The sequence below is a fragment of the Puma concolor genome, chromosome A2, assembly GCF_028749965.1.
Source record: "Puma concolor isolate L17-30 chromosome A2, mPumCon1.1.hap2, whole genome shotgun sequence".
In the NCBI taxonomy this organism is placed as follows: domain Eukaryota; kingdom Metazoa; phylum Chordata; class Mammalia; order Carnivora; family Felidae; genus Puma; species Puma concolor.
Genome location: NC_141668.1, coordinates 71,432,911 through 71,459,612, shown reverse-complemented (window position 1 = coordinate 71,459,612; position 26,702 = coordinate 71,432,911). Strand labels below are relative to the sequence as shown.

General features: G+C 38.9%; 1 protein-coding gene across 1 annotated transcript; it reads right to left on the bottom strand.

The window, feature by feature from the left end:
- Positions 1-396: 396 nt before the first annotated feature.
- PDK4 (pyruvate dehydrogenase kinase 4) lies at positions 397-13,132 on the bottom strand. Its single transcript, XM_025929561.2, has 11 exons — positions 12,770-13,132; positions 11,688-11,829; positions 10,222-10,293; positions 9,271-9,455; positions 9,022-9,108; positions 8,461-8,538; positions 6,665-6,741; positions 4,556-4,654; positions 4,245-4,355; positions 3,829-3,942; positions 397-2,697 (listed from the first exon to the last, which is right to left on the bottom strand). Exons 1-11 carry the CDS (start codon positions 12,897-12,899, stop codon positions 2,554-2,556), a joined length of 1,239 nt encoding a protein of 412 aa, XP_025785346.1. The 5' UTR covers positions 12,900-13,132; the 3' UTR covers positions 397-2,553.
- Positions 13,133-26,702: the final 13,570 nt, after the last annotated feature.

Below are 26,702 nucleotides of genomic sequence, written 5' to 3'. Positions count from 1 at the left end.
ATCCAGAAGTTGTTTGGGAACGTAAATTATCATTATTTTGGTACTTTACTGTATTTATTATGTAAAAACAGTCACCAAATGAAACTTTTAATGTACCAAAAATTATACAGAATATATGCATCACAGAAATTATTATTGAATATATTTATGGAAGTAATCATACTATGTACTATGTGCTATTAGGGCATACCCAAGGACAATCGGAAATTTCTGGACTGCTGTGAAGTACTTATCTTTTGTTTAAAAATCAAGATTTTTAGTTACTTTCAATACTTTTAAAAGGCTATACCCAATACATAGATAAATTAGATTTGAATACAAAGTGAGGAAAATTTTACCTCAAATTTTTCTTAGTACTTTGCCATTATTTTGAGAAATGAAAATCAAAAGACCATGTTTACTATTATAATAAAAATATTTATTATAAAAATGGTTACATCTCATTGTACATAGAAACAAAAACACAATTTATACATCAATAACTTAAGTGGGCCTGAACATTCAGTATCCAACTGCTAGAATCCTAAAGTTCTTCCACAGATTTTACAAATACCAATGTAGACTGTTTCTATTTCATAGAACTCCATTTACCCAGTTGATGTTATTGAGATATTAACATTTTTTTCTCTCGTATTTTAAAGATAGTTCACAGTGTTTGGGTTAATTAATCAACTCCTTTAAATCTTTGGTAAATACAAGTATTTATATGCAATGTTTAAATTTCAGTAAGTAAAAACTGAAAAGTCAAATAACCTATTGTAAATAGTTTTGTGTAATCGATAAATGCATGAGCCAGAGTCCCACCATCAAGAGAAGTTGCTATGCAGGACTTCTCATGATAAGTCTGACATCCACAACAAATTGTTTGAGGCCCTTTTGGCCACTACAAGAAACACCACAACTCTAGGCCACAAGAAAATTACACAAAAATGTTAAATTCAACATATACAAACAGTACCGATTATTTAACAATGCAGAAGATTCTATATTTTTCTCTAAATCCCGGTTTATACATCAATTTGAACAGGTGAGTTTATTACCTCATTAAAGCCTATTATCTCACAAGAGTGAGAGAACCATTTAAAGAAGCCATTGTGTTTTGAAAGACATCCATTCATCCTCTTGCCAGTAATTTATCTATGAAAATATAGATAATTTCTTGAAATAATTTGTAGGGAAAAAAGCAAGATGCCTGTCTTCTTTTTCCTTCCTTCCTCCCTTTCTTTCCTCCTTCCCTCCTTCTTCCTTCCTTCCTTCCTTCCTTCCTTCCTTCCTTCCTTCCTTCCTTCATTTTTCCATTCTTTTTGTGGGAGTTATATAGTAGACTGGCCTGTCAACCTACATATTGTATTTGAGCTCCACAAATTTCCATATGCATTACAACTTTCATTTATCAGCCCTCTCTCAATGATTCAAATGAAAGCATCCTGGCATGAAAACCTCTTACTCCCAGGCTATTTGTTAAAAATATCCCAAAAAGTATTTAAATTCTAATGTTCTCAAGCCATTTGAAAATTAGAAATTGTTTTTATAGACATAGTAATGCAGGAGTGTAGAGGATATAATTAAATATAACAAAAATATATCTTGTTAAGCCTAGAAAATGGATACCATCATTGGATTACCACCACTACAGGGTAGAGAACAGCCCCTGCTACCGAGTTAGGTTCTGAATGCATGATTTCTTTCCCTAACATTGGCTTTTCCAACCTACCATTTCATTTAAAAATAAAGCAAGGTGAGAGATATCGTTGTTATCACTTTGGCAATTCTCCTCCCCTGCTAATTGCCGACATCCTGAATTCAGTGCATATTTTAAAACTCACTCAAGACTAGGCAGGCACCTGGCAATATTGTGTTGTTCACTTATTACATGAAGTGTGAACAGGAAAGCAGCATAATGAAGACACTATATTTATCAGAAGAGGTTTTCTTCTGAGATTTTTACACGGGCCCAATGCCTTGGCTGCAACTTTGAATGAAATATCTTGATTCTTTCTTCCTCATTCAAATAACGTTCAAAGTAAATGTTATTTAGTCACCAGCTTACCCCCACTGCAGTGCATAGAAATGTGTGAGATGTACATTTACGCACACGTCTAATCTCATAGCCTAAACTACGCCCCAGCCCTTTGATGGCAGGGGAATACTGGCATATTGACATTCAGTGTGCAATAAATACCAGTGTCTTTTGCCATCAACCAGAGGCCTAAATATCAGTCTATTGAAACTGTTAGCTTATATCTTCACTTTACTCTACTCCCATTCTTGTTGATAAAGACATGGACATTTGAGGCTTTCTTCTGCTTCAGGATTTGATATAAGCTCATACGTTAGGCTACATTAAAAGAATAGAGACTGGCCATCTGTTAATGCCTACGTTACACTCTCCTGGGTCACGGAAATGGGTGTCGTTCCTCTTTGCACCACTGTTGTGATCAAGGGGTTGCTTTTGTTTGTTTTTGAGGAAACAGGAGTTCACACACAAACACTCAAGAAGCAGCACTGGCATAGGCCCACTTTGATCCCTTAGAGTGTCCTGAGTGTCCCTTTTCACAGAGCCATTTTCTCCTTTGCCAAGTTCCTTGGTTCCTTGCTTGGGATACACCAGTCATCAGCCTCAATGCTCATCTGATAATGTTTGAAGGCTGATTTGTTAAAGACGGGGAGTTTTTCTACAGACTCTGAAGATAAGGCCTGAAAGAAGACAAGGAAGAAAAATCAAACCAAAGAGGTTATTCATGGCATAATTTGTATTTGAAGTGATTATTCAAAATTATCATTCAAATATATCCCTTTGATTGATTCAGTAATAACACACCACAATCCATAGTATGCTAGGCGTGTATAAAAGAAAACTAAAAAAAGCAAATGTTATTTCTACCCTATAGGGGCTGAAACAGTATATATACAATTATAAATTGGGGAACAGAATTTGTATTCAATATTTACACATGCCCCTTGTTTGGATATTGCCGATGTGATAGAGCTGAATAGCAAAGCTCTTCTTTCTTTACAAAAACCTTTGTATCTGTGATAGAGCCCTAATCTGATACAATTAATTTATTAAAATCTGAGACTATAAATCTATGATCTCTTAATCTTTCCCAGTACTTTGAAGACTTTTGCTTATTTAAGAAATGAATACATTTACTATTTCAGGTAGTCAAAGTCCTCTTGGCAAATAATTCCCTTGCACAAAATGGGAGCCTGCAAGCTTAATGTTTTAGTCGCTAAAATCTGTAAATACGTGTTCAGTCAAAACAGTTGGAAAATGATTAACGAATAAGGGCAGTGACCTTAACAAATAAATTGAGGCTTTATCAGAAATAGAAAAAAACATGTACCAAGTTTTAAAGTTTAATCAGGAAATGCCAGACATCCCACTGACAGCTTGTGAGCAGTTAGTTTTTCCTTCCCTGGATTTCTAATAAGGTCAGCTTAACGTCTTCGGTAGGTTGATATCAGTTGTTTTCTAGGCTGGAACATTATTAGCATATACTCCCCACTATTCTCACAGATGCCAAAAGGTGTTGATTTTAAAAATTCACATGAGCATCTCCTCATTTGGAAGCTTGCATGCTTCTTGAGAAATAATTTTGCTTCACTTGAGGCAGGGAGCCTGGCCCCACTTCCAGTTTGGTAAGTTACCATAGTAAATTTTAAATTGTATATCTACACATACCAAACAGAAAATAAAATGACTTGTAGTCATCATTATTTGCATTAACTCAGCTTGGGGTATTTACTGTGGACCATGGAACTCGGGCCTGTAAAGGAGGCATTGTTTTCAGAACTATGATTATTTCTATTGCATTTAAAGGATACCTTTAAGTAGATGATGGCATCTGTTCCATATCCTGACAAAGAGTAGAGATTCAGATCTCCTTGAAAGTACTTGGCATAGAGACGAGAAATTGGCAAGCCGTAACCAAAACCAGCCTAGAGGGGAAAAATCAGTTATTGGCAAAGAAGTGTACCTGATCACTGAAATACAAAATGGAGGGAGGAGTTATCCTCCCCGAAACTGATGTTCTAGAACCTAGATAAATATTTTCTGCTTCCAGTCAGACACCTCCTGTAGAATTGTTTTACCATTTTCAGCTTGCTGTATCATTCTTCCTCAAACCCCCCATGCCCAATTTAACTAAACTGACTAACTTGACTAAACACGTCCTTGTAATCCTTGCTTTACATTTAGAACCGAGTGGCTGGGATGAACTTAGTCATTTAATTGGTCTTACCAAAGGAGCATTCCGGGAATTATCCATCACAGGCGTTGGCGCAGTGGAGTATGTGTAACTAAAGAGGCGGTCGATGATCCTCAGGGGAACACCACCTCCTCTGTCTGAAATCTTAAGCAAACAAACAAGTCACCAAAGCTATACATTAAAAACAATGTGCATTTATCTATAGAAAAGTATTTTTTCCTTCATTTAAAAATCACCTGGTATACATGACTTTGATCTGTTGCTAAAAGCAGAGAGCTTGATTGTTATGGACACATTTTTACTTGTCTCAAGAGAGACTCAAAAGAAACACAGAGAATGGTTACCTTAATTGTAAGGTCTTCTTTTCCCAAGACAACAATCACTTCAATTGGTGTAAGGGAAGGCCAGTTTTCCTGGTGTTCAACTGTTGCTCTCATTGCATTCTAAGGAAATCAAAACCATAAGGAATTCAATGGCAGAAGAATGAGAAACAATAAATAACTGTTTTTTATGTTTAAAATAAAAGCAGCACAGAGGGCAATTCAAAGTTCCTATTTTTTTTTAAGTTAGTAGTAAAACAGCTCTGTAAATAGCCATTTATGAATGTGTCATGCAGGATGTATAATGAAAAATATTCATTTACCATGTAATATAGCTCCTGGGAGTAATGTCTAATGGAAAAACAATTCTGCTAGCTGTCAACTTCTTATTTGTAAGCTTAATTTAAATGTAGAAATTGGTTTTTATAGTCCATTTCCTGGCTCTCTCTTTTTTGTCTTTCCATTACATTTTACATCCAAGCACCAAAGACTATTACATAACAAATGAACAGTGAATCATTGAACCAATTTATTGGCTTTTATAAAACTTGCTGGGAAAGGTTGTTACTATTTAAAAGGATAGTAAATAATTCTAAATTAAATTTCAATTTGCATTTGATTATCATCTTAACTTTTACCAATGATGGCAAAATAACTCTAGGAGTTGGACTATTCAATTTAAAAATAAATGAAATTAACGAAAAAAGCATCTTTTGGCCTTCAACAGAAGAAGAAACTCAAACAAGTTTTCAGACAAATGCATGAATCTCAGGCAGATAAAGTTTTCGTTTATTTCACCCATTTTCCTCTCTAACCTTTTTGTAGTACATTATCTGCTTTCTGGTTTGTATATAATAGCAAGTTCTAATCATTAGCTGAAGTAAAAGAAAATAAATCAGATGTTTGTAGTACAATCGATACCTCATTGCACTAACATTAGGATAAGGTAGGAAACAGTGAGTCTGAGAAAAGCTGTAACAGAATTAGAGGCAAATTTCACTTTTTTTAGGCTTCCTCCTCTTTCAGTCCAAGGGATTCTTGAAAAACATCACGGAGCTTTTTTTCGGTGTGAGCACAGTTTTAATTTGATGTTAGAACCCAGGACAGGATTTGATCCATGGTACCTGGCTACCCCAGACCGGTAACATTGTGAATCCTTTGCGAGCTTGTTAGAAATGCAAATTCTCAGATATACAGAATCGCAATATCTGGGGCTGAGTCTAAGAATCTGTGTTTTAACAAGGTTTCCAGATGATTCTAATGCATACTGAAGTTTGAGAAGCACTGAACCACAGTCTTGCTATTGAAAGTGTGGAATGTGGACCAGCAACATGACCTGTTGGCTTATTAAAAATTCTAAACCCCATAACAGTTCCACTGAATCAGAATTTGCATTTTTTTATCAGAAAATTTTTTTAATGTTTATTTTTGAGAGAGAGAGAGAGAGAGAGGGAGGGAGGGGCAGAGAGAGAGAGAGAGGGAGACACAGCATCTGAAGCAGGCTCCAGGCTCTGAGATGTCAGCACAGAGCCCAACGCAGGGCTCTGACTCAGGGCTCTGACTCATGAACCGTGAGATCATGACCTGAGCCCAAGGATGCTTAACCAACTGAGCTACCCAGGCGCCCCCAAAATTTTCATTTTTAACAAAACCCCAGGTGATTCATATGCATGTTAAAGCTGATCATGGAAGGAACTGCCTTCCCTGCCTTCTGAGTATATTCCAGACTCAGGTTGGAGCCCTGCCATGTCTGGATTTGGAGCTGGAGTGTCCTGTGGGGGTGGAGGTAACAAGGCCTCATTCACTGGAACATTTACCCAATGACCTTCCTTAACAAATGCATGAATGACTAGTGCTTTGTTGGACACCTGAGAAAATAATAAGAACAGGGAGCACTAAAGACATCGTGAATCATATTGTGCATTCTCAAGTACGTTTTAATGTTACAATGAACTGCATGTGCCCTTTCAAACATTAACTGGAGCTTCCTTCTGCTAGGAGTACTGAATCATGTTCGGGAGAAGGCAGTGATGCTCCCATTGAGTGGGAAATGATAAAGGAAATAAAAATGTAACCTGTGAATTAAAAAAAAAAAAACCCACAAAATTGAAATTATATTGTGAAGTGTCATACCTTGAATAGTTCAAAGAGCATATGATGAAGGTGAGAAGGTACATACACAATGTGAATTGGCTGGCCTGGAAATTTCCCTAGAAAAAATTTAAACTCATTTAAAATCAGCAAGCAAATAGTTCATTAAAACAAACTTCCATATCTATGCGAATTAACAGATACCCCTTATTCTCAAGATTAGAATACTCCCCATCTTTCTGTACTCCGAAATTCTCCCCAAGAAGCTTCCCTCTTAAACAGTAAACACAACTGGCTTATTTTCAAAATGCTATTACAGTTGCTGTCTTGTGCTCTATGATTAAGTTTTTGCATTTCTCTAACAATGTATACAGTCAGATGAAGTGTGTCACAAGGGTGATTATGAAATTAGATTATGTAGATTATTTGTTTCTGCTTTCATAACTTTTGTACTGGGAAATTTCAGTTAAAATTATATGCATTTTAAGAAAGAAGAAAAAAAATAAATATGTCCATAGCATAACATTGAAATTAATGTTAACTATAATTTTCAGATTTTATGGGAAACAGCATATCTGATTATTCTTGATCTTTATCACCCAAACATTAAATCTTACAGGCAAAATATGCTTACATTTCACCGAGAGGTTAAAGAAAACAGAGAAACAAAAACCTCATAATACTGTTTGAGAAGAAAAATAAAAGTATTATTCTCTGGTGTTCCAGGCCTTGGCAAAGTCTGAATCAGAAAACAGAAGGTCTGGCACAATTCCCTCTTTATTTGATCAAACAGTTCAAGCAGTTTATCTACAAGTATTATGCAACAGTGCTGTTAATGCTTAGAGGTATTTTTCAATCTTTATTTGTATTCCTATTTTTAATTCAGCAATTATATTTACATATCCCCAGTCCATAAGTTAGGGCACTTTTAATTCCAACAACTTAATTTTTACTGTTTTTCTTTAAGAAGCACCATGGGATAAGCTAAAAACAGAGCCTGACATTCATCATATTATCACTTCAAGGTGGGAAGACCCTGTCTTTTCAGGTGCCCCAGAGTTGAAGTCACTGAAGTATGCTTTGCTTCCAAAACAGTGGTGTATACTTATAGTGCAATTAAAATAATTTCATTTTTAATTTAAAAACATTTTTAAAAGAACATTTAACATGAGATCTACCTTCTTAAATATCTAAGCATACACATAGTATTGTTAACTGTAGGCATGGTGTTGTACAGCAGATCTTTAGAACTTACTAATCTTATGGAACTGAGATTTTACACCCATTAAATAGCAACTCCCCATTTCCCCCAGCCCCCAGCCTCTGACAACCACCATTCAACTCTCTGCCTCTCAGAGTTTGAATATTTTATATACCTCAGATAAGTGGAATCATACAGTATTTGGCCTTCTAGGACTAGCTTATTTCTTACAGTAAATTTAAAGTGTTTTTCCCCCCAATCTTATGAGTAACTTCTCCAGGAGGATACATCCACAACCAGTGGTTCCTCCTATTTCTGGCCTCCCCGACTCCTATATTCTGTAATAAGCTATCTTTTTGATCTAAGCTACTGGAACTTTGTGGCTACTCTAAATCTTAAATTATTTGTTTAAACCATTCTTCTGAATGTTTTATGGATATGCAAATGAATATGCTCAATTGGAACTTTCCAGTTGAGATAAAGAGAACCGTGGCTTCAAAAAAGAAGCATACAAATTCTAGACAAGTTCAGAAGGGAGAAAAGCAACACAGAAGTTGCTCTGTATTTACAAGAAGTAATCATACTAGGAGAGTAGTGAATTTTCTATAAATTAAAATATGTTTTATTTATAGCTTACCATTCACTTGTGTGAGTTTTAATTCTGGTGATGTTAAATAATACTGGTCACAAAGCATCTTTGAACATTCAAAGGCATCTGAAATAGAAGGTTTTTTTCATAATGATGAAATACACTTATGCCAAGTAAAATTTTCATGTACTCTTTTCATGTAATCTTTCATGTAGTTAGTTGTGTACTACCCTGTACCCTAAATATCTGAAATGTTCTTTAGAGTACGTGTTTATTTACCTGAAAAAATACCTTTTAAATATTTTATTGAAGAAAAAATTAAGGCAGTGGTTAAGTTATAGCTGTAGCAATAGGATTATGCCCACTTCGGAGATCAAATAAATATAGAAGAATATGGAGATTAGCCATTCATGTTTGGATTTTTATAATTTTATAAATGAATGTTTAAACCCCTGACTTTCCAAAGCAAATGACCTTCATGACAGTATTTATAAAATATAAATGGAACACTCTGAATACAAATTCATTCACAAAGTCACCTTAACTATAGACACGTCAATCATATAGCATGTATTTTTAATCAGACGAATACAGAAATCTAGAAATTACCTTGGACCACAGCTGCCACGTCACAGTTTGGATCAATGCTTCCAATGTGACTTGGGTTTCCTGTCTGTGAGTCACTAAATATAAGAACTGTTGACAAATAAGAACAGTTGTTATAAACATCAGGATAGTAATGATTAAAGCTACCGTTGTAAACGAATGTGAGCCCCCGAATAACAGAACATCTGGTTGGTGTCTAGCTTATATTCTACACCCATCTCCGTATGCCATGAACATGATGAACTAACTTACTGTGCTGGTTCATCAGCATCCGGGTAGAAATACGGTTCATATAAAATCGATCCAAGAAATACTGAAGATTTTGATTGGTGACTGGGTCAACTGTACAGGCATCTTTATATTCTATGATTCCTTGTGCCATTGTAGGAACCACATTGTGGTGTCTATTTCGAACTGTGATGAGAGTATCTACAAAACTAAGCCAAAACACATGAACAGTTAGTGAAAGTTCAAATAAGTTTCTTTCACTTATAGTCCTTAGATTATTTCAAAGAAAGCTAAAGCTTTTTGTAAGTACCCATCTAACAAACTCAAATGATAAAATGTTTGGATGAAGTTTTATTAAGGCTCTTGCTACAGATTCTTTGACTATGTAGAGGAAATAGTATCACAAACAGATTTATTTGGCTTCTAACTTACATGTAAACATACCAGCTTTCTAACTGGTGAATTCATTCTAAGAGTTCCTTATGCATTCTCTTTAAAAAATAATAATTAAAAAATAATTACTATGAAGGAGGATTCTAGAGTGCCATTGTGGAAAAAAACTTTTGAATTTTCTTGTCAGATTTATAAAAAGATTCTTCTTTCTTATTCTTATAGTCAGAAATTGTCAGTGACTCTGAAAAGAAGTGTCCAATCTCCCATGACAATGACATTTATTAATATTATGCAATACTAAATCCACCTGCAAATGCCATCATCAGACTAAATTTATAGTAAAAATAGAATTCCTTAAAAATAAAAAGTTCTCCGCACTTGTTCGTACTCAGCATCATTTTCAATGCTATCATTCTTTACCAATTTTAAAAAACCAACAAGCCCAAACTTGTCATTTGTAAAGGGGAGATTATTTGTCATTCAGAGTTGTAGTTCCTTTAATTTACGTCTAAAAAAAAATCTTAGGAGTATGTCTGGAAATAGCCAAAGTTTTAGACTTTTATTCGAATGCATAGAACTTACTCTGATAATGCTTTCTGGTCCTCTGGGCTTTTCTCATGGAATTCTACCAAATCCATCAGGCTCTGGATATACCTATAAAGTGACAGGTGTGCTTTAAGTTTCAAAATTGAGCAGTCAGATACAAGTGGCTAACTCATTTCAAAATGACTTTCAAAAAGAGAAAGAACTATATTTAAAATTAAAACTTTCGGGGCGCCTGGGTGGCTCAGTTGGTTAGGCGGCCGACTTTGGCTCAGGTCATGATCTCGCGGTCTGTGAGTTTGAGCCCCGTGTCGGGCTCTGTGCTGACAGCTCAGAGCCTGGAGCCTGTTTCGGATTCTGTCTCCCTCTCTCTGACCCTCCCCCATTCATGCTCTGTCTCTCTCTGTCTCAAAAATAAATAAACGTTAAAAAAATTTAAAAATAAAATAAAATAAAACTTTCTTTCAAGACATCTGGAAAACAATATAATTTTAAAAAAAATATGAAGCTACAACTTTAACGTTCAACTTTCTAATGTAAAATTTATATTTCTTTAATCATTCCAAATCAGTAGCCTGTTTTTTGTTTTATCTGACAAATGTTTTCTTTTTCTATAGCATTTAGAAATAACTTTTAAAGGAAGACTTCCGTCCTATTTTTTCCCACTATATTCATTCATAGGTGAGTAGAAGTCATGAAAGTCAGTAAATACTACAGATTTAATATGAGTTTCAAACGGTAATTTTTAATATATGTTTCAGATTATAATTGCTTAATAATATAATATAATATAATATAATATAATATAATATAATATGCATTTCTTGAATCAATGAACAAAAAGCTGTGCAGTCAGTGGATTAGAGTGATGTAAGGTGACTGTCTGCATACCTTGGTCCTGTTCTCTGAAAATCTTTTCCTTTGGGTGATTTACCCTCTCCAAGCCTCAGTATCCTTATCTTTAAAATGAGATGATAATAACACACTTACTAAGTGCTGCCTGTGTGCCAAGTACTGTTTTAAGTACTTTAACGAATTAGCTCATTTAATTTCATTCACATATTCCTTTGAAGCATATACTTTGTTTTCCTCTATCACAGATGGAGGAATTAAGGCATAGAGAATCCTGCAGAGGCAGGATTTGAACCCAAAGCCTGCTGTTAATCAGTTTGTAAGTAACAAAGATTAGACCCTCTAAGTAGTAGTCATTCCTGTCTGTTTCTCGAGTAGGATTTCTTTTGCAATATCAAACCCTGTCTTTTATTATTTAAAATACAATTATATTGTGAAATTATGTACTTTTTCAGGATAAAATGTCTGTTTATAGCTATATAACTGTCCTTATGATAACTTACTCTGAATTACTAAAAAATCTTTACATCTTTCAAAAATAGTTACTGTTCAGACCACCCGTTTTCCAATTATGATGTTAATAAATTATAAGAATTCATACTCAGATACTTGTCTTCAAAACAGAGACTGTTTTGGAATGATTGACCACTTACCAGCTTTTAACTAATTGCACTGAAGAGGTATTGACTAATCGATCAGGGAGGATGTCAATTTCCTTCAGGATATTGGCTAGCCTCACAGGCAATTCTTGTCGCAAAAATGCAAAGGAAGTTCTTTCACATGCATTTTCAGAACCTGTAATAAATAACATTTATTTAGTTTTTGGAGAAAAGTAGATCCAAATGATACATTTGAATAACATTAACTATCCAATATTGAACACACACACATCATACAATTATAGTTCACCCTCAGTTGGGTTATTATTTATAGGTAATTCAGAAGTAAGTATCTCCTTCTTCATTGTCTTTTTCTTTACTTTTTTTTTTAGATGACCAATATGAGAATTATTGTTTTCTTTTTTTGAAAGAGGATTAATTTCCATGAAGTCAGAATATACTGTAGCTCAGTCAACACCACTATGTTAACCAGACAACTTGGTTCAGAGAGTTCTAGATATGAAATTGGAGCAGAGGGATAAGAGGGTGGATAAGAGTCATGATGTTTCCAGATTAGTATTAAATAATATCACATTTAAATCCTTGAAATTTTCTTCATAAGATTACTGCAGAAAGTTTGCAAACATTTTTGGCAGTAATGCAAATATATGGAAGAGACAAATTTGTCAGCAATGCAGAGATATGCATATACCCTGTGAACGGGTGGAAGGTGGTTAAGGGCTAAAATTTCAATTAATTTGAGGCTACTTTATAACATTAGGAATCTTCTCCAAAAAGTATTATGTTGTGGAGGAGGGGATAAAGTTTTTAATCCATTGTGAAATGGTGACTGAAAGCAAAAAGTATTTTGACTGGAAGGTTTGGACGGAAAGATGAGCTCAAACCATCCAGTATCAGCGGGTCAGCAAGTGGCCTTCACCTGTAGGCACAAACTGTCAGAAATAAGGCAGATCTAGGAAAGGGCAGGGTGCACAGGCGTCGAGGCTCCAGGGTTCAGCAGGATTGAGGACCCCAGTTATTTTAAGCAGTGAGCCCAGCCCTCCCTGCACAAGGGCTGAAAGTTAAGGCAGCTCCCCAACCCCAGCGCCCCCACCCAGCCCTACTTCCCAGCTCACCAAAGTCCAGGAGCTGCTTCATGGACAGTGGGGACGGACTGTAGCGCGAAAAATGCTCGACCTCGCGGGGCACCAGGCTGGCGCCGCTCAGCGAGCCGGCGCTGCGCATCACGAAGCGGGCCGCTTTCATCTTGATGCCCACCTTGCCTGGCGAGCGCTGGGGCTGGCTTAAGGGACGTAGACTGAGGAAAGCAAAATCAGGGACCGAGGAGGGGGCGGTGCGCCTCTAGGGAGAGAGGACTGGCTTGTGCACCTGGCCTGGGCTGAGTTTCGGGGTGCTTCCGAGTGGAGGTGGCCGGCTGTGAGTCGGAGGAACACAGAGCAGCTGGAGACTCAAGTTCGCGTTTGGCCACCACCCGCCGCCTCCCGTGGTTTTATTTGTGTCCCCACACGCTCCCCCCAATTCCAAAGGGGAGGAGTCACTGGGACTTGGAGACGCGTCCAGAACTGGGGCCGTGCCAATCAGCTCAGATAAAGAACTTTGGGCCCCGCCCCCGGCCGCGGGGTCCTGTCGGTGGAGAGACCTGGCACCAGTACCCGAGGCTGTGAGGAGTAAGTGGGGGGAGGAGGAAAGGTGAAGCGGACATTTGGAGGTACTTGGGGTCAAGATCATCAGCCCCTTGGGACAGGGTCGCCGATCGCGTAGGCTGGGGACCCGCCCAGACTCGTCCTTGTTTACAAGCGGGAGGCTGTCTCAATGTCAAGCATTCTTGGCCAGAAACTATTTCCAAGAATCTGGGCTCCGGGATGTGATTGGTTCCTGCTCAGAGCGGGCTTTTACAGTAGCCAATCAGCTGCACTCAAAAGTATAAGATTCTCTGCCTAGAAGAAATAAATAGCCTAAAGAGTTCTTCCAGCTTTTTCTCCAGGAGCAAAGGGTACAAGTCAGGAACTGAAAGTTCCTTTTGCTGGGACTCGGACTTGAGTAACTGTCCCAAATACATTTTTTTTCTTATGGCCATAAAAGGCCATCAATTTGTTTTTCTCCAGTGATACATTGTCTTCATTAGGTTTAACTCTCTTCATTAGGTTTAATGAAAAACAAAGTTAAAAAGGGATCAATATGTCAGTTTAACTTGCCTTCTTCTACCACCAGAGAATTTGCTCACTCTGACCTCCTGTACAGAATGTCCTTAATCCAAATCTTCGCCTAAGACATTCTTTTCTACTCTGAAATGTCCAGCACAAACTATGTGCTGTGAGAGATCTTTCCTGATTGCCTCTCCTCCATCCTTCTCCCACTATGGACATTGTTACTTCTGTCATTATATTGTAACTACTTATGCTATTATATTGTCCTCTCTGAACCCCCTTCCCTGTAGAAGATCAGGGTTCGGACCAAGTCTGATGCTCTTTGTGATTCCTACCCTGCTTATGCCTACTCAAGCTTAAACAGTTTTGGAAACACAGGGGAAGCTCCAAGTTGCATCTACACTTGGAGATAGGTTTTTGCTTTGTTTTGTTTTTGTTTGTTTGTTTGTTTTTTAAAGTAGGCTTCATACCTAGCAGGGAGCCCAAAGCAGAACCCAAATTCACCATCCCAAGACCAAGACCCGAGCTGAGATCAAAAGTCCGACACTTAACCGACTGAGTCACCCATCTGCTCCTGGAGATAGGTTTTTGTACTCTGAATCCTTTATTCAATATTTGCATAGCTGGAGAAGGCAAAAGAGAAAGAGAGAAAAAAAAAAGGGGGGGGAGAAAAACAAAACAAAAACCATGTTCAAGAAGCCAGACAATGAAGTAAAACTCTCTGTGATGAAGCAAGTAAATTTAAGGTAAACCCCCCCCCTGGATTACATCCTAAGAACAGAAGTGAAAGAATGCATTTGCTTTTCTTCCCATGTATGTGGGATTTGGAATAGGCAAAAATGTATATTATAAAGAATTATACTCTTTATTTGCAGAGGAAAGGCAATGGGAATAATATATGACAGGCAGGTCTAATTTAGGAAATCCCCACTGAGTGCTCTCCTGGCTTACCCAGCACTACTCTCCTGTGCGTTGTGGGATGACTAAAGATCAGGGGAAGTCATATGATGGCTCAGGGCTAAGTGTGTACTGAGGTCACCAAACTTTTGTCTCCATGTCATCCCATCCAATAATATTTACCAGGTTACTCACACAGTGCATTACATTCTTCTATGTCATTTCTCTATGATAGAAACTGTTATAATTGGCAACATTTATGATAACTGGGTTGGAATAGCCTGGTAAAGTTGTTTACACAGTTGGCTAAGATGCTATGTATTACCATGATTACAGAGTGTCCTGGAAAGACACTGGCACTTGTATTCTCTGGCTGACCACAGATCCTGGAGGTTATCCAGTGGCTATGGAAGTAAAGGGAATTATTATTTGAGGGCAATGGGGATGGACAGATTTGTGCATTCATTCAAGTAAAGGTAAACCGTGAGAGGACTGTCAAATGATTTGGTGCTAATGAGCAGGGGGAGAGTGCCAAAGCTTCCCCCTTGTACACAGTGCTGAACACAGCATCCCTGCTTGATGCACCTGATTCCTGAAATTTTCAGAAGTATGCTTATATAGCGTCAAGTTAATTCTATTCAGCTTGCCCAGCAAAATCTAATAACATGAGGCCACTGGTAGAGATTTAAGAATGCAAGCCACACTTTTGTCAGAGGGCTAGACATATGGAATTTGACAAAATGCTTCAAGACTCTTAAAGAGATGCCTTTTCAATTTTTTTACTTCTAGGGACATATTGCACTGGAGCATTTAAATATATATATGCATATACATATATTTGTATATATGTATATATATGATATATAATTATATTAATGTGTAATATGTATTTAATATATTTTAAAGATATATATATTTAAAAAGAACTTGTGTGTATGCATACATATATAATAGAATATATATACATATAGAGGGAGAATATATATAGAATATTTAAAGTTAAAAAACTAACAGCAGATCTGGAGAAATTATTTACAAAATATGTAAGAGACAAATGATTAATTAACAAATGGCTGTTTCAGCAAAGAATAAAATAGTCATGTTCTATTCTTTCATGGAAATTACAGATCTGTGGTAAAAATAGGCATTAAAAATCAAATGGGCTAGAAGCATATGCATAAAATTAGAATGAGGGCTATGAAGAAATGCACATGAAAAATATAATGGGTGGAGCTATCTTAGATTTGGTAGGCAAGAAAAGTCTCTTTGACAAAGTGATAATTACAGGAGATTGAACAGTCTTCTTTTGGGGAATGAGAAGGGAATATTGGTGAAAGCATATTGATGAAGAGATTGGGGAAAGCAAGGCTTAAATCACCATTTGGTCTGTGATGTTTCTTGTAATTGGTATTTTTAGAGGCTCCTAGTGCCAGGAGCTGGACTAGATGCTTTGGTTAGTGGGAAAACATCTTCTTTCAAGTTTCTCAGGCTAATAATGGGTGATGGAAAGCAATGGCCAATTAAGAAACATTTTTTTTTATTCACGGGACTTTCATTTAATCCTCGGAGCAAAAGAAAATTACAATTAAATGCATTTAAAAATAGTTTATAAAAGAGATTTGATCAATGTGTCCTGTTAATGGTGATAATAATGGTGCTCAGGTGTGTACGGAAGTAAGATTATGTTGGGGATCAGAAAACGCCTCTTCTAAGAACTGGCTTTGGAGGTGGCTTGAGAAACATGAGCAAGATTTGCGCAAATTATTGGTAGACAGTGAGGAAGGATGTCTAAACCTAAGCAAAAGCACAGATGTGGGAGCTAGGGATATAGTGGAGAAATAATGACTAGTTTGGTCTAGCTGCCATCTTGAGTACCCAAAGGCAGGAGGAAATGGGGGCTTAGGGTTATATCATGAAAGCCTTAAATGCTGGTGTGAAGACTTTGAGATTCCTGAGGTAGGCAACATTGGCACTGTTGGGGCTCAAATTTGTTAGCAGTTAATTCAGTGCAACGGAACTTCATTTAACACCCATTTTGTACCAGACACTATGCTAGGTGCTGGAGAAATAAAGATGAAAAAAAGCATAGTCCCCGTTTTCAAGAATGGAAGAAAGACATGTAAATAATCTAAAGAAAAAACAATGAGGTATCTATAAGATATGTGTTGGGGCTGGGGGAGGTCAGGAAAGACTTCCCTGGAGGAGTAGACATGTTGTCTGAGATGAAGATCGAATGAAGCTCATAGGCACACAAAAAGGAAAGGTGTTGGGGCCCTGGGAAGAGAGAATGAAAAGAGCTATTTTACTGGTAGGACCTCCAGCTTTTGCAAATCTGAGAAGGAAGAATTAAAGAGTTCTATTATGTTCTAACCCTATACTACTGGGAGGGGGTGATTTCATTAACAGAAGCAGGGAAGTCAAAGCGTCAGGAGGAAAGGGTAAGTTGACTGAGGAGGGGGAACACAAAATGAGAGTTTGTTTGGGAACACTTTGAGCTAATGAGAAACCACTGGGGAAACAGTCATGGCAGTGGTAACTGGGGAAGAGAAGATGAGACTCAAAAGCTGTTAGGCCATTACTGAGAAGGGAAGATAAATGGGGGAGCCTCTCACAGTTCCTTTACACAAGGCTCCCCTGTTCTACCAGCCTACAGCTCTAGCTCATTCTTTTTTCTATGTACAATACTTCCTTCTGGAGAAGCCCTTGGTTTCATTCTTCACCTCTACACTTATAAAGGTTAAAATCCTTCCACCCACTAAAGTAACACCAAAGTAAAACAGTTCATTTTTCTTTTTTGGCACCTATAGCTTCAATGTTATCAGAAAAAAAGCGAGTGAATCCTGAAGCTAACACATCATGCCTTTTGGGGGAAGAAAGAATATTTGCTTCAGCTCCAAATATGGGCTAAGTATTCTTTCTCTCCACCACCCAAGAAATTTCTTAATTGTGTCTGATATTTGTGTTGAGAAACCAATAAAGGAAGAAAGGAATTTAAAAATTAACTAAAGAGGGGCATCCGGGTGGTTTAGTCAGCTAATCTTCTGACTGGCTTAGGTCACGATCTCATGGTTCATGAGTTCGAGCCCCGCATCCGGCTCTCTGCTGTCAGCACAGAGCCTTCTTCAGATCCTCTGTCCTTCTCTCTCTGTGCCCCTCCCCACCTCAAAAAAAAAAAAAAAAAACATTAAAAAATTAACTAAAGGAGAAAGCAAATGTGCAATGAACATATAGAAATATGTTCAAACTAATGAGTAGGAAAACAAAAAGTAATAAGATAATGATACATTATAGTTCTTCCAGCAGATTGGCAAATGATGAAAAAGGCTAATAACAGCTTTTCATGTTGGCAAGTCTTGGGGAAATAAGCATTCTCCTATACTATTTGTGGGAGTGCATAATTGGCGATTTTTTTTTGGAAAGCTACTATCAGAATCTATAAAAATTGTAAGGATAGTCACCACATGTTTCAGTCATTTCACTTGTAGAAACATATCCTAGAGTTTTACCAATAGAGAGCATAAAGATAGGTATACAAGACTGTTCATTGCAGTATTGCCTGTAAGAACAAAATTTTGAAAATGACGCGTTTTCTCAAGAGGGAACGGATAAAAGTAAACGACACGCCGGTGCACTAAAATACCAACTGTTAATTGCAAGGAGGCAGTTGGCTGACATCATCCTGCTGCAGCACCTGTGGGATCCGTGCAGTATTTGAGCCAAGGCCATATTCTTCCCACGTGGCCTCCAGTGATGGATAAGCACCTCGGCTGGCCATTTCTTCTCAATGGGGACTCTGCTAATGGCAATTCTTTGCTCCGAGGACCTCTTCTGGTTGGCCATGCCTTTTGTCACATTTGCATTGTGGTGTGAGTCTGTCCCAGCTCAATTCTGCTTCCTGCTCCCCCTTTCCTTCCACAGATGTCACCTATGCCCCACCGTCTGCCAGCTTTCTCTATCCAATACTGCTTCCTCCCTCTTAGCCTTTCACAGGCCATCCCTCAGCCAACCCAGCTGGGAGCTCCAGAGCAGGCATTCCTGTAGAGGAGTCCTGCGCTGGGCAGAGACAGAGGTCGTTCCCTTGCTCCTGGAATGTATATATAACTGGGATTTACAAACATGGCAATTGGCATTTGGAAAAATCCCACATCAGGTCCGTGGACTGTCAGGTTAGAGAGCTGTCATAGTGGGGAGGGCCAAATATAAACTTCTGAAATTGGCCCCAAAGAAGGTAGCAAACAGAAGCCAATAGAGTATCCTCTGGGGAATGATGGAGATTAGTTCCATCCTTATAAGTATTTCAGGAGAGTTGGTTCCATCGTATGTGTACTGAATTCATCTGTGGAAACTGGATGATTCCTTGAAAATTACCCTAGACTATTATAAACCAATGGAGTCAGAACCCTGCTGTGCTACACATGGTATTTGTGCTAAAGCAGATTAATATGGCTCCAGGTACATATTATACAGCCACTGATTTGGTGAATGAATGCTTTTGTTTCTCTCCAAACCTCCAAAATCCCCAAAAACCCAAAATCAAAAAACTCAGACCCTCTTGTACTACTCTCTCAGCATCTGCTTACCAGAGGACCTAGACTGACATCATCTATGTTAGAAAATTGTCCTCTATATTTTGTTAATTGTAAAACATAACACTGACCAACATGTATATACTAAGGTCAAATTTTTATTTTTAAGAAAAAAAAAAGAAAAACTATATATGTGAATATAGGTTGATGTATGCGTGTAAAGAGACCGGGAAGGAACCACACCCAACACTCAATCATGATATTGAAAGCGTGTATAATTGTGCAGTCACTCTCACTTCTTACTTTATACCTCTGTATTACATTGTCCATGCTGTATGACCTAGTGCTTTATACACTAAAGCCAAGAATAGTGCTTGACCAATGAACAATATATAAAATACACTGTTCTGGGAAAGGTTGTCCCCCTTCACTTATTTGACCTTACTTTTTTCTTCTCCCAGGGGATTATGGATGAAGACACAGTGGATTGAAGCACCTAGGACCTAGGCCATCATTATTGCTAACTGCATGACTGCCAGTTCCAGCATGACTATATTATCCCTGAGTGCAGAGGTTCAGGAGGGTACAGTGGAGAGAGCATTTTGAGAAATAAATGCCACGCAATGAGTGATGATGGTCCAGCAATGGGTATCTTGGACTACTGTCACTAAATTGAAAGGCAGAATTGGGGATCTGGAAAGCAGATCCTAGGCAAATTCAAAGGCCAGGTGGATGAATTGTTTAGCTCTCTGTCCTCCTAGTTCCTTGAACTCTTTAATCTCAGTGATCTTGACACCCATTGCATTTCTGTTACCAATGTCCCTTTCACGTGCCTGATCACCAGTGGGGACAGCCTCATGCCCGAAAACGTGAAAGCCAGAGTGATTTCCTTTTCCTTGATCCTAACTCATTGTCTTTTTTTTTTTTTTCAATTTGGCTCATTTCCTCACTCTTTCTAGTTCTTTTGTGGCTTTCACGAAGATCTTCCGGCTGTAACCACACCTTTTGCTAATGATAGGTCACTCACCTGCTACTTTCCATTTTTTCTTTACCCCTTTTACCCCTAGATCCCCTACTTCATTAGTTCTTTCATTCTCACTGTCTTATTCTCATCCTTTTCTTGTGCCATTGCTGTTTCTGTCTTACTATCTCTTAACCAAGGAAAAGGCATCACTACTTCCCCTGTGAGATTGTTTTCCCCTGGAGAGAATATCGACTCAGGTCTTCCTAAGCCTGTGTTCCTGATGGGATCATTTTCAGGACCCTTCTCCTCCAGGCTGTCATAACATATCTAGGTACAACAGTGAATAGTGGCCATCTGGTTTTACATAGTTCAGCTAAGTGGCTCTCCAGGCTCTATGTTGTACTGTAGGACCTCAGAGTCTACCAGGACCAGTCCTCTCATGCCTCAAGTCCTGATTTAACTCAGGTAAGACTTGACATTTCTTCCCTTCAGTTCATCCAACTTTGACTAGTTTCTTCTGATTGATTTGTGACTTAGCTTCTCACTCTCTTTGCTCATCTTCAAAGGATATCTGTTTTGCCTTCTGGAACTCAGCATTAGTCTTCAAACTTCCTACATCCCCAGTTTCTTCTTTGACTATTCCCTTTATATTCTCCTCACAACTTGTGAACATCATGGCTCACAAAACTTTTTTTTTTTTTTGAGTTTATTTATTTATTTTGAGAAAGAGAGAGAGAGAGAGAGAGAGAGTCCCAAGTAGGCTTCCCACTGTCAGTGCAGAGGCTGACCTGAGGCTTGAGCTCAGGAACCATGAGATCATGAACTGAGCTGAAACCAAGGGTCAGATGCTTAATTGGTACGCCTGGGTTGCTCAGTCAGTTAAGCATCCGACTTCAGCTCAGGTCATAATCTCACAGTTCGTGAGTTCGAGCCCCATGTCGGGCTCTGTGCTGACAGCTCAGAGCCTGGAGCCTGCTTCAAATTCTGTGTCTCCCTCTCTCTCTCTCTCTCTCTCTCTCTCTGCCCCTCCCCTACTCATGGTCTGTCTCTGTCTCTGTCTCTCAAAAATAAATAAATGTTAAAAAAAATTAAAAAAAGAGTCAGATGCTTAACGACTGAGCCACCCAGCACCCCTGTCTTATACATCCTGTTAAGTGTAGATGGCTTTTCTTCTCAACTCCAAGTATTTCGTGGCCTGAAGGCAAGATGGGTATCATCCTCTTCCCACACCTGGTTTGCTTTGTCTCTGCATTCAAAACATTACTCAGCCATTCTCCTTTAAAATCACAGGACCTTTGAAGACAAGGCATCAAGTAACACCACTAGCTACCTTTTTATCACTGCCCTTTATCTAGTACTTGGTTACTTCCTTGACAGCATGATTCCTGTCATCATTCTTGTTGATTTCAACATCACTGTGAATGATCCACCTATACTTTCACACCTCGATTCATCCATCTCTTCAACTTATCAATATCTATCTACAGTTCATCTTAGTTATCCATTTCCATAACCACACCTTAGAACTTTTCTTCACGAATAATACCACCACATCCAAAATATCAAAAACAAACATGTCATTTCCTGTATGCCACCTCCCATTCTCCTATAGTGTTTGACTCGCCTATCAAACTCACCGAAACTCCTGTTTTGCCTTTTTTCATACTGTATATGCCATCTCTTCTCTTCTTACCCAGTGTGGAATCCATGGTCCAACACCATGATTAGAGTCTTAGGAAAGCTCCTAACTCTCTCTCTGTTTCACCTACTGGGTGAATCAATCCTAGTTAAATCATTCTAAATATATAGAGTATGTACAAATTTCAGTCCAAATATGCAGTTGTTGACATTTTTCCTTTTGCTTTCCTATACGTCAGTTTAATGTCTATTCTGAGGCCCTTTAGTTAATGTAGGATTTTACCATGCTTTCCCCCAAGGCTGCATCTGTGTTCCCAGTAGCTCATATAGGCCCAAAGTATCGAGCCAAGTGGATATCAAGTGCTTGGTGTCATCTAGCCATGCTAGCATCCACTGAGATATTTCTCATTGAATCTGGTCCTAGATAGCTGGGTAATGCAAATTGCAGCTCCATTATCGTTCATTCCCATCCAAAAGACCTATTTGAGTCTAGTTCTCTCTCTCTCTCTGTGTAGCCCTTATCTACTCTGGGGTGCATGGGGACCATTTCATTCTGTTGTTCTTGAAACATACTGGACCATTGTCTCATATCCCATCCTCTTCAGTGCCCCTTTGTTATGACTGTGCACATTGGGCTGCAGAAAACTCAAGAAGGCTGATTTAGGCCTGTGTCTCATTCCACCTGCAGCCATTTCTACCCTTGCTGTGTTTTGGTAAAGAAAATGAGTTTCAAAGGCCTAAGCCTTGAAGAGATTTGGAGCATAATAAATACACAATAAATCACATCAAGGTGATTACCTATTACTTATTGAACTAAAAGAGAATCTCTGGTTTGGGGGTCGCAAAAGAGAAAAAAAGTTGAAGAAAACTTGACAAGAGCTCAAATGAAACTTAAAAGGGGATTAGTGGGTAGATTATAGAAACCATACATAGGTTTTTATGGATCTGAGAAAAAGAAAACGTGTCATAATACCTCAGTAAAACAGATGTCCTAAACATGTATAGGTATTTTTGGCTTCCTTTGTGAATCATAGTCCAGCTGCCCAAAGAGGGAAGTGGTCATGGGATAATAAGAAATGTTAACATACATGGTTAATATTTTTAGTATTTATATGCACAGACATATGAACAAACATATGTATAAAGAAAATACCCCCCAAATGTCCATAGTGCTTATTGCGGGTGGCGGGTGGGGGGGTAAATATATTAGTGTTTACATTTATTTTTCTTGTGCCTTTCCAAATGTTAAACGATGAAACGTGTACTTATTAATTATAAGAAAAACAAATGTGGGGTGCCTGGGTGGCTTAGTCAGTTGAGTGTCTGACTTAGGCTCAGGTCATGAACTTATGGTTCGTGAGTTTGAGCCCCGCGTCAGCCCCAGCTCAGAGCCTAGAGCCTGTTTCAGATTCTGTGTCTCCCTCTCTCTCTCTCTTCCTACCCTGCTGGCACTGTGTCTCTCTGTCTCTCAAAAATAGGTAAAGATCAAAAAAATAAAAAGAAAAAAGAAAAACATGTTATTTCAAAAGTTGAAATGTAGCAAAAGAATAGGTGAAAGTATTTGGCAAATATCCATTCAGAATAGGCTTTTGACCGAATTGGAAGACAGAATCAGGACAGGGAATTGGATCTGTGCTCTCCTGCCTTCTGTTCTAACCCCACTGGGTATACTGAGAGGCGTGGAGATTCCAGGCCTGAAGAGCCCAAAATTAGCTCTTTCTCTCCCTTATCATCCCTGCCCATTGCCTTCTGTGGATTGACATTGAACTACTGTCAGCTGAAACTTTACTTCCATGCCTGTGGCTTCTTCCTTTTCTCTGATTACTGATCATTGCCTAAATTTCCTGAAATTATCACCAAGTAGGACATTTCTTCTCCTTCTAACCCTCATTCGCTCGTGGCCCCTCACCACACACAGTATCCAAACAGGAATCTCTCGTTTGGAAAATCAAAGCACTAAAAGTGAAAACTAAAGTTCAGCCTTGGTTTGTGTAGAGCTGATTGGGTTCCAGACAATAAAAGGAACACAAATCAGGCACCAGGTCATCTGGAAGACAAATTTTATTTATTTATTTATTTTTTCAACGTTTATTTATTTTTGGGACAGAGAGAGACAGAGCATGAACGGGGGAGGGGCAGAGAGAGAGGGAGACACAGAATCGGAAACAGGCTCCAGGCTCCGAGCCATCAGCCCAGAGCCTGATGCGGGGCTCGAACTCACGGTCCGCGAGATCGTGACCTGGCTGAAGTCGGACGCTTAACCGACTGCGCCACCCAGGCGCCCCTGGAAGACAAATTTTAGAGGTCACTTCCGTTTGTGATTTCTTTGCTTAACCCACTGCAAGGGGGTGGTCAAAACCATGTCAACATCTCACTGAATATCCACTTAAACATGAGAAAAATTAGTCAGTGATACACACATTCTTTATTGCCTGGTTAATTCAATCAATTCTTGGGTACTGGCCTATTAGTATGTGCAATGCATTGTTTGTCTATATGCTGCTAGAAAAACACAATTCCAACTGAGTAAATTGTGAAGATCTATTTGGTTTTATTACATGATTCATGAACTGGGCAGCATCCCATCTAGCAAGTAGAGGGAAGCTCTGAGGAGTTGCACAAAATGGAAGGCTTTTATAGAAAGAGGCTGGGGACAGAAAGTACCTAGCAAAGGAAAAGGATTCCAGTGGAGGGAAAAGCCAGGGGTCTTATCATGCAGATCACCTCATCTTCCTTGGGGGAGCCTGGCGGGGATGAAGAGAGCCCAAGTGGCAGACTCGTTTTCACTGAAGAGAAACTCCTGACTGTCCGGGGTTAAGACTGCACTTCTGGGGAGACTGAAATTGCAATTAGATTAGATACTAAGCCCGGGTTTGGGAACTCAGTCTTCGTGAGGCTGTTTTGGGCCTGTGGTTTTTCTTTTTCACGATGCTTAGCAGTTAAAAGGACAGCCAGCCAGATGTCATACTAAAACTGTGTTTGTTTGAAAATAACTAGTTTAAGCAAGCACACGTTGTACAAGTTCTTCCCTCTCCAGCGGTGGCCAACACCACCACCAATAGATCATAACATCCTTTCCTGTTTGGTCTGGTTTGGCCCAGAATTCTTCTTAGTATAGCACTCTAAAGACCGGTGAATCAGTGAGTGGGGTCTGTAAGATGCAAACCCTGGTTATTCCAGGGCTAGAGGTCCAAGCAGCCTCCACTTTTTGGCCTGCAACCCCTGCCTCCACCCTCCTTTTCCCCTTTGGGAAAAGCTGCCCCTGAGTGACAAGCTGTTAACTGCAAACATGACAGTCCTTCATTTCATCCAGCACTTTCACGTGCAGAGGAAAAACTGAGGCAGGGGAGTCATTAAGTCACCCAGGACACATAGCTAGTAGGAAACATGAGTTTTCTAAATCTCAGTTTAAACGGGAATCTTTGCCACACTCTTCTGGGGTTTGGGAAGTCTAAGATTTTTTACATTAGCCTTTCTGACTCTTTAGAACTAACAATGCCTGTTTGTCCTCCTGGCCCACACCAGGAAACTGTGTAAAACTGAGCTCAAAAACAAACCAAAAAGATGTTGGAAACTCAACAGCTTGTTTCTTCTAGGATGCTGATTTTTTTTTTTTTTTTCTGGTGTCCTTCATATGTACACCATCAGGTAGACTTCACTGGAGAGAAAACTATACTCTCTTGAGCTTTAACGGTAATCACACTTTAAAGACACACATTCCTTTCTGCTTTCAATCTTTTGGAAAATAAACAGGAACATCCGGGAACATCGGGCAATGCTGAGTTCGGGTGACATGTTTATGCTCTTGGTGGAAGAAAGGGGCCTGGCCGTGTTTCACTCGTCTGTGTTCTTTCTTTCAGCCCTTTTGCAATAGGGTTCTCCCACGGCTTCTTGCAGCAAATAGGCACCTCAAAATGCACTGCCTATTGGAACAAAAGGATTGTTTTTTTCTGCCAGAACCCTAATTCATAGTTACACTTCTTGTTTGAAAATAAAAATTAAGTAACTCTCTGCCGCACAGTTTTCATCAACATTGTGTTGGAAGGAAGAAATACAGCCCATCCTGCAGAAGCTCGCAGATGCAGGGCCTCTCTCCCGTTAAGTGGGTGAAAGGTCGGTCCCACACCCACAGCCTGGGCTGTTCCGGCTGGGGATGGAGTCAACAAGGGGAAGTTTAGTAGGTGAAGGGTCACCGCTATGGCCCAGCAGTCACTTTCCATGCGTCAGCTCTCAGGCATCTAGTTTCTGTTCATGGAAATTAAGCTTACTAGGGGAAAGGTCACACAGACCAGAGGCGGCTCTGTAATAACCGTGCCTGCCTCCACGTGGTGTCCAAGGCAAGAGGCCAAGCGCTCAGGGCTCCTGGCCTTTAAGAATTCTGCTGCTCAAGTGGAAAAACAAGAGATTGTAAAGTGCTTTAAAGATCATCCCGTCCTGAATGTGGCAAACTGATAAACAACCTATGGAGTGACAAATTTGTAGTACGTAAAATGACTTTACAAGGAGAGATTCTTTGGACAAGTGTACTGCAATAAAGGATCTTGTAGGTTTTCTTACTAGTTGCTCTACACTAAAGCAATGGTTCCTAATCCTGGCCACACATTAGAAATACTTAGAGACTTTTACAAATGACTGCTGCTTGGTACCAGTTGAATCCGGTTCTCCAGTCAGGGGACTGAGCCACCTTAACTTTTGTAGTGTCTCAGGTGGCCCTAGTGTAGAGCAGTGCTTTAGAATCTCTAAAACACGGGAGTTGGAAATGACCTCAGATTAAGAGAGAAATTCTCCATGCTCTAGAGCAGTGCTTTTTAGATAACAGGTCATGACCAATTAGTGGATCATGGAAACAGTTTAATTGGTCACGACTAGCATTAAA

Bases quoted from the DNA above. Each gene is read 5' to 3' on its own strand.
- PDK4 (XM_025929561.2), bottom strand. From the start codon at position 12,899: ATGAAAGCGGCCCGCTTCGTGATGCGCAGCGCCGGCTCGCTGAGCGGC. The intron at 11,830-12,769 runs GTGAGCTGGGAA...TATTTATTACAG, and splicing joins GAAGCAGCTCCTGGACTTTG to GTTCTGAAAATGCATGTGAA. The intron at 9,456-10,221 runs GTAAGTTCTATG...GTTTTGGCTTAG, and splicing joins GACCAGAAAGCATTATCAGA to TTTTGTAGATACTCTCATCA.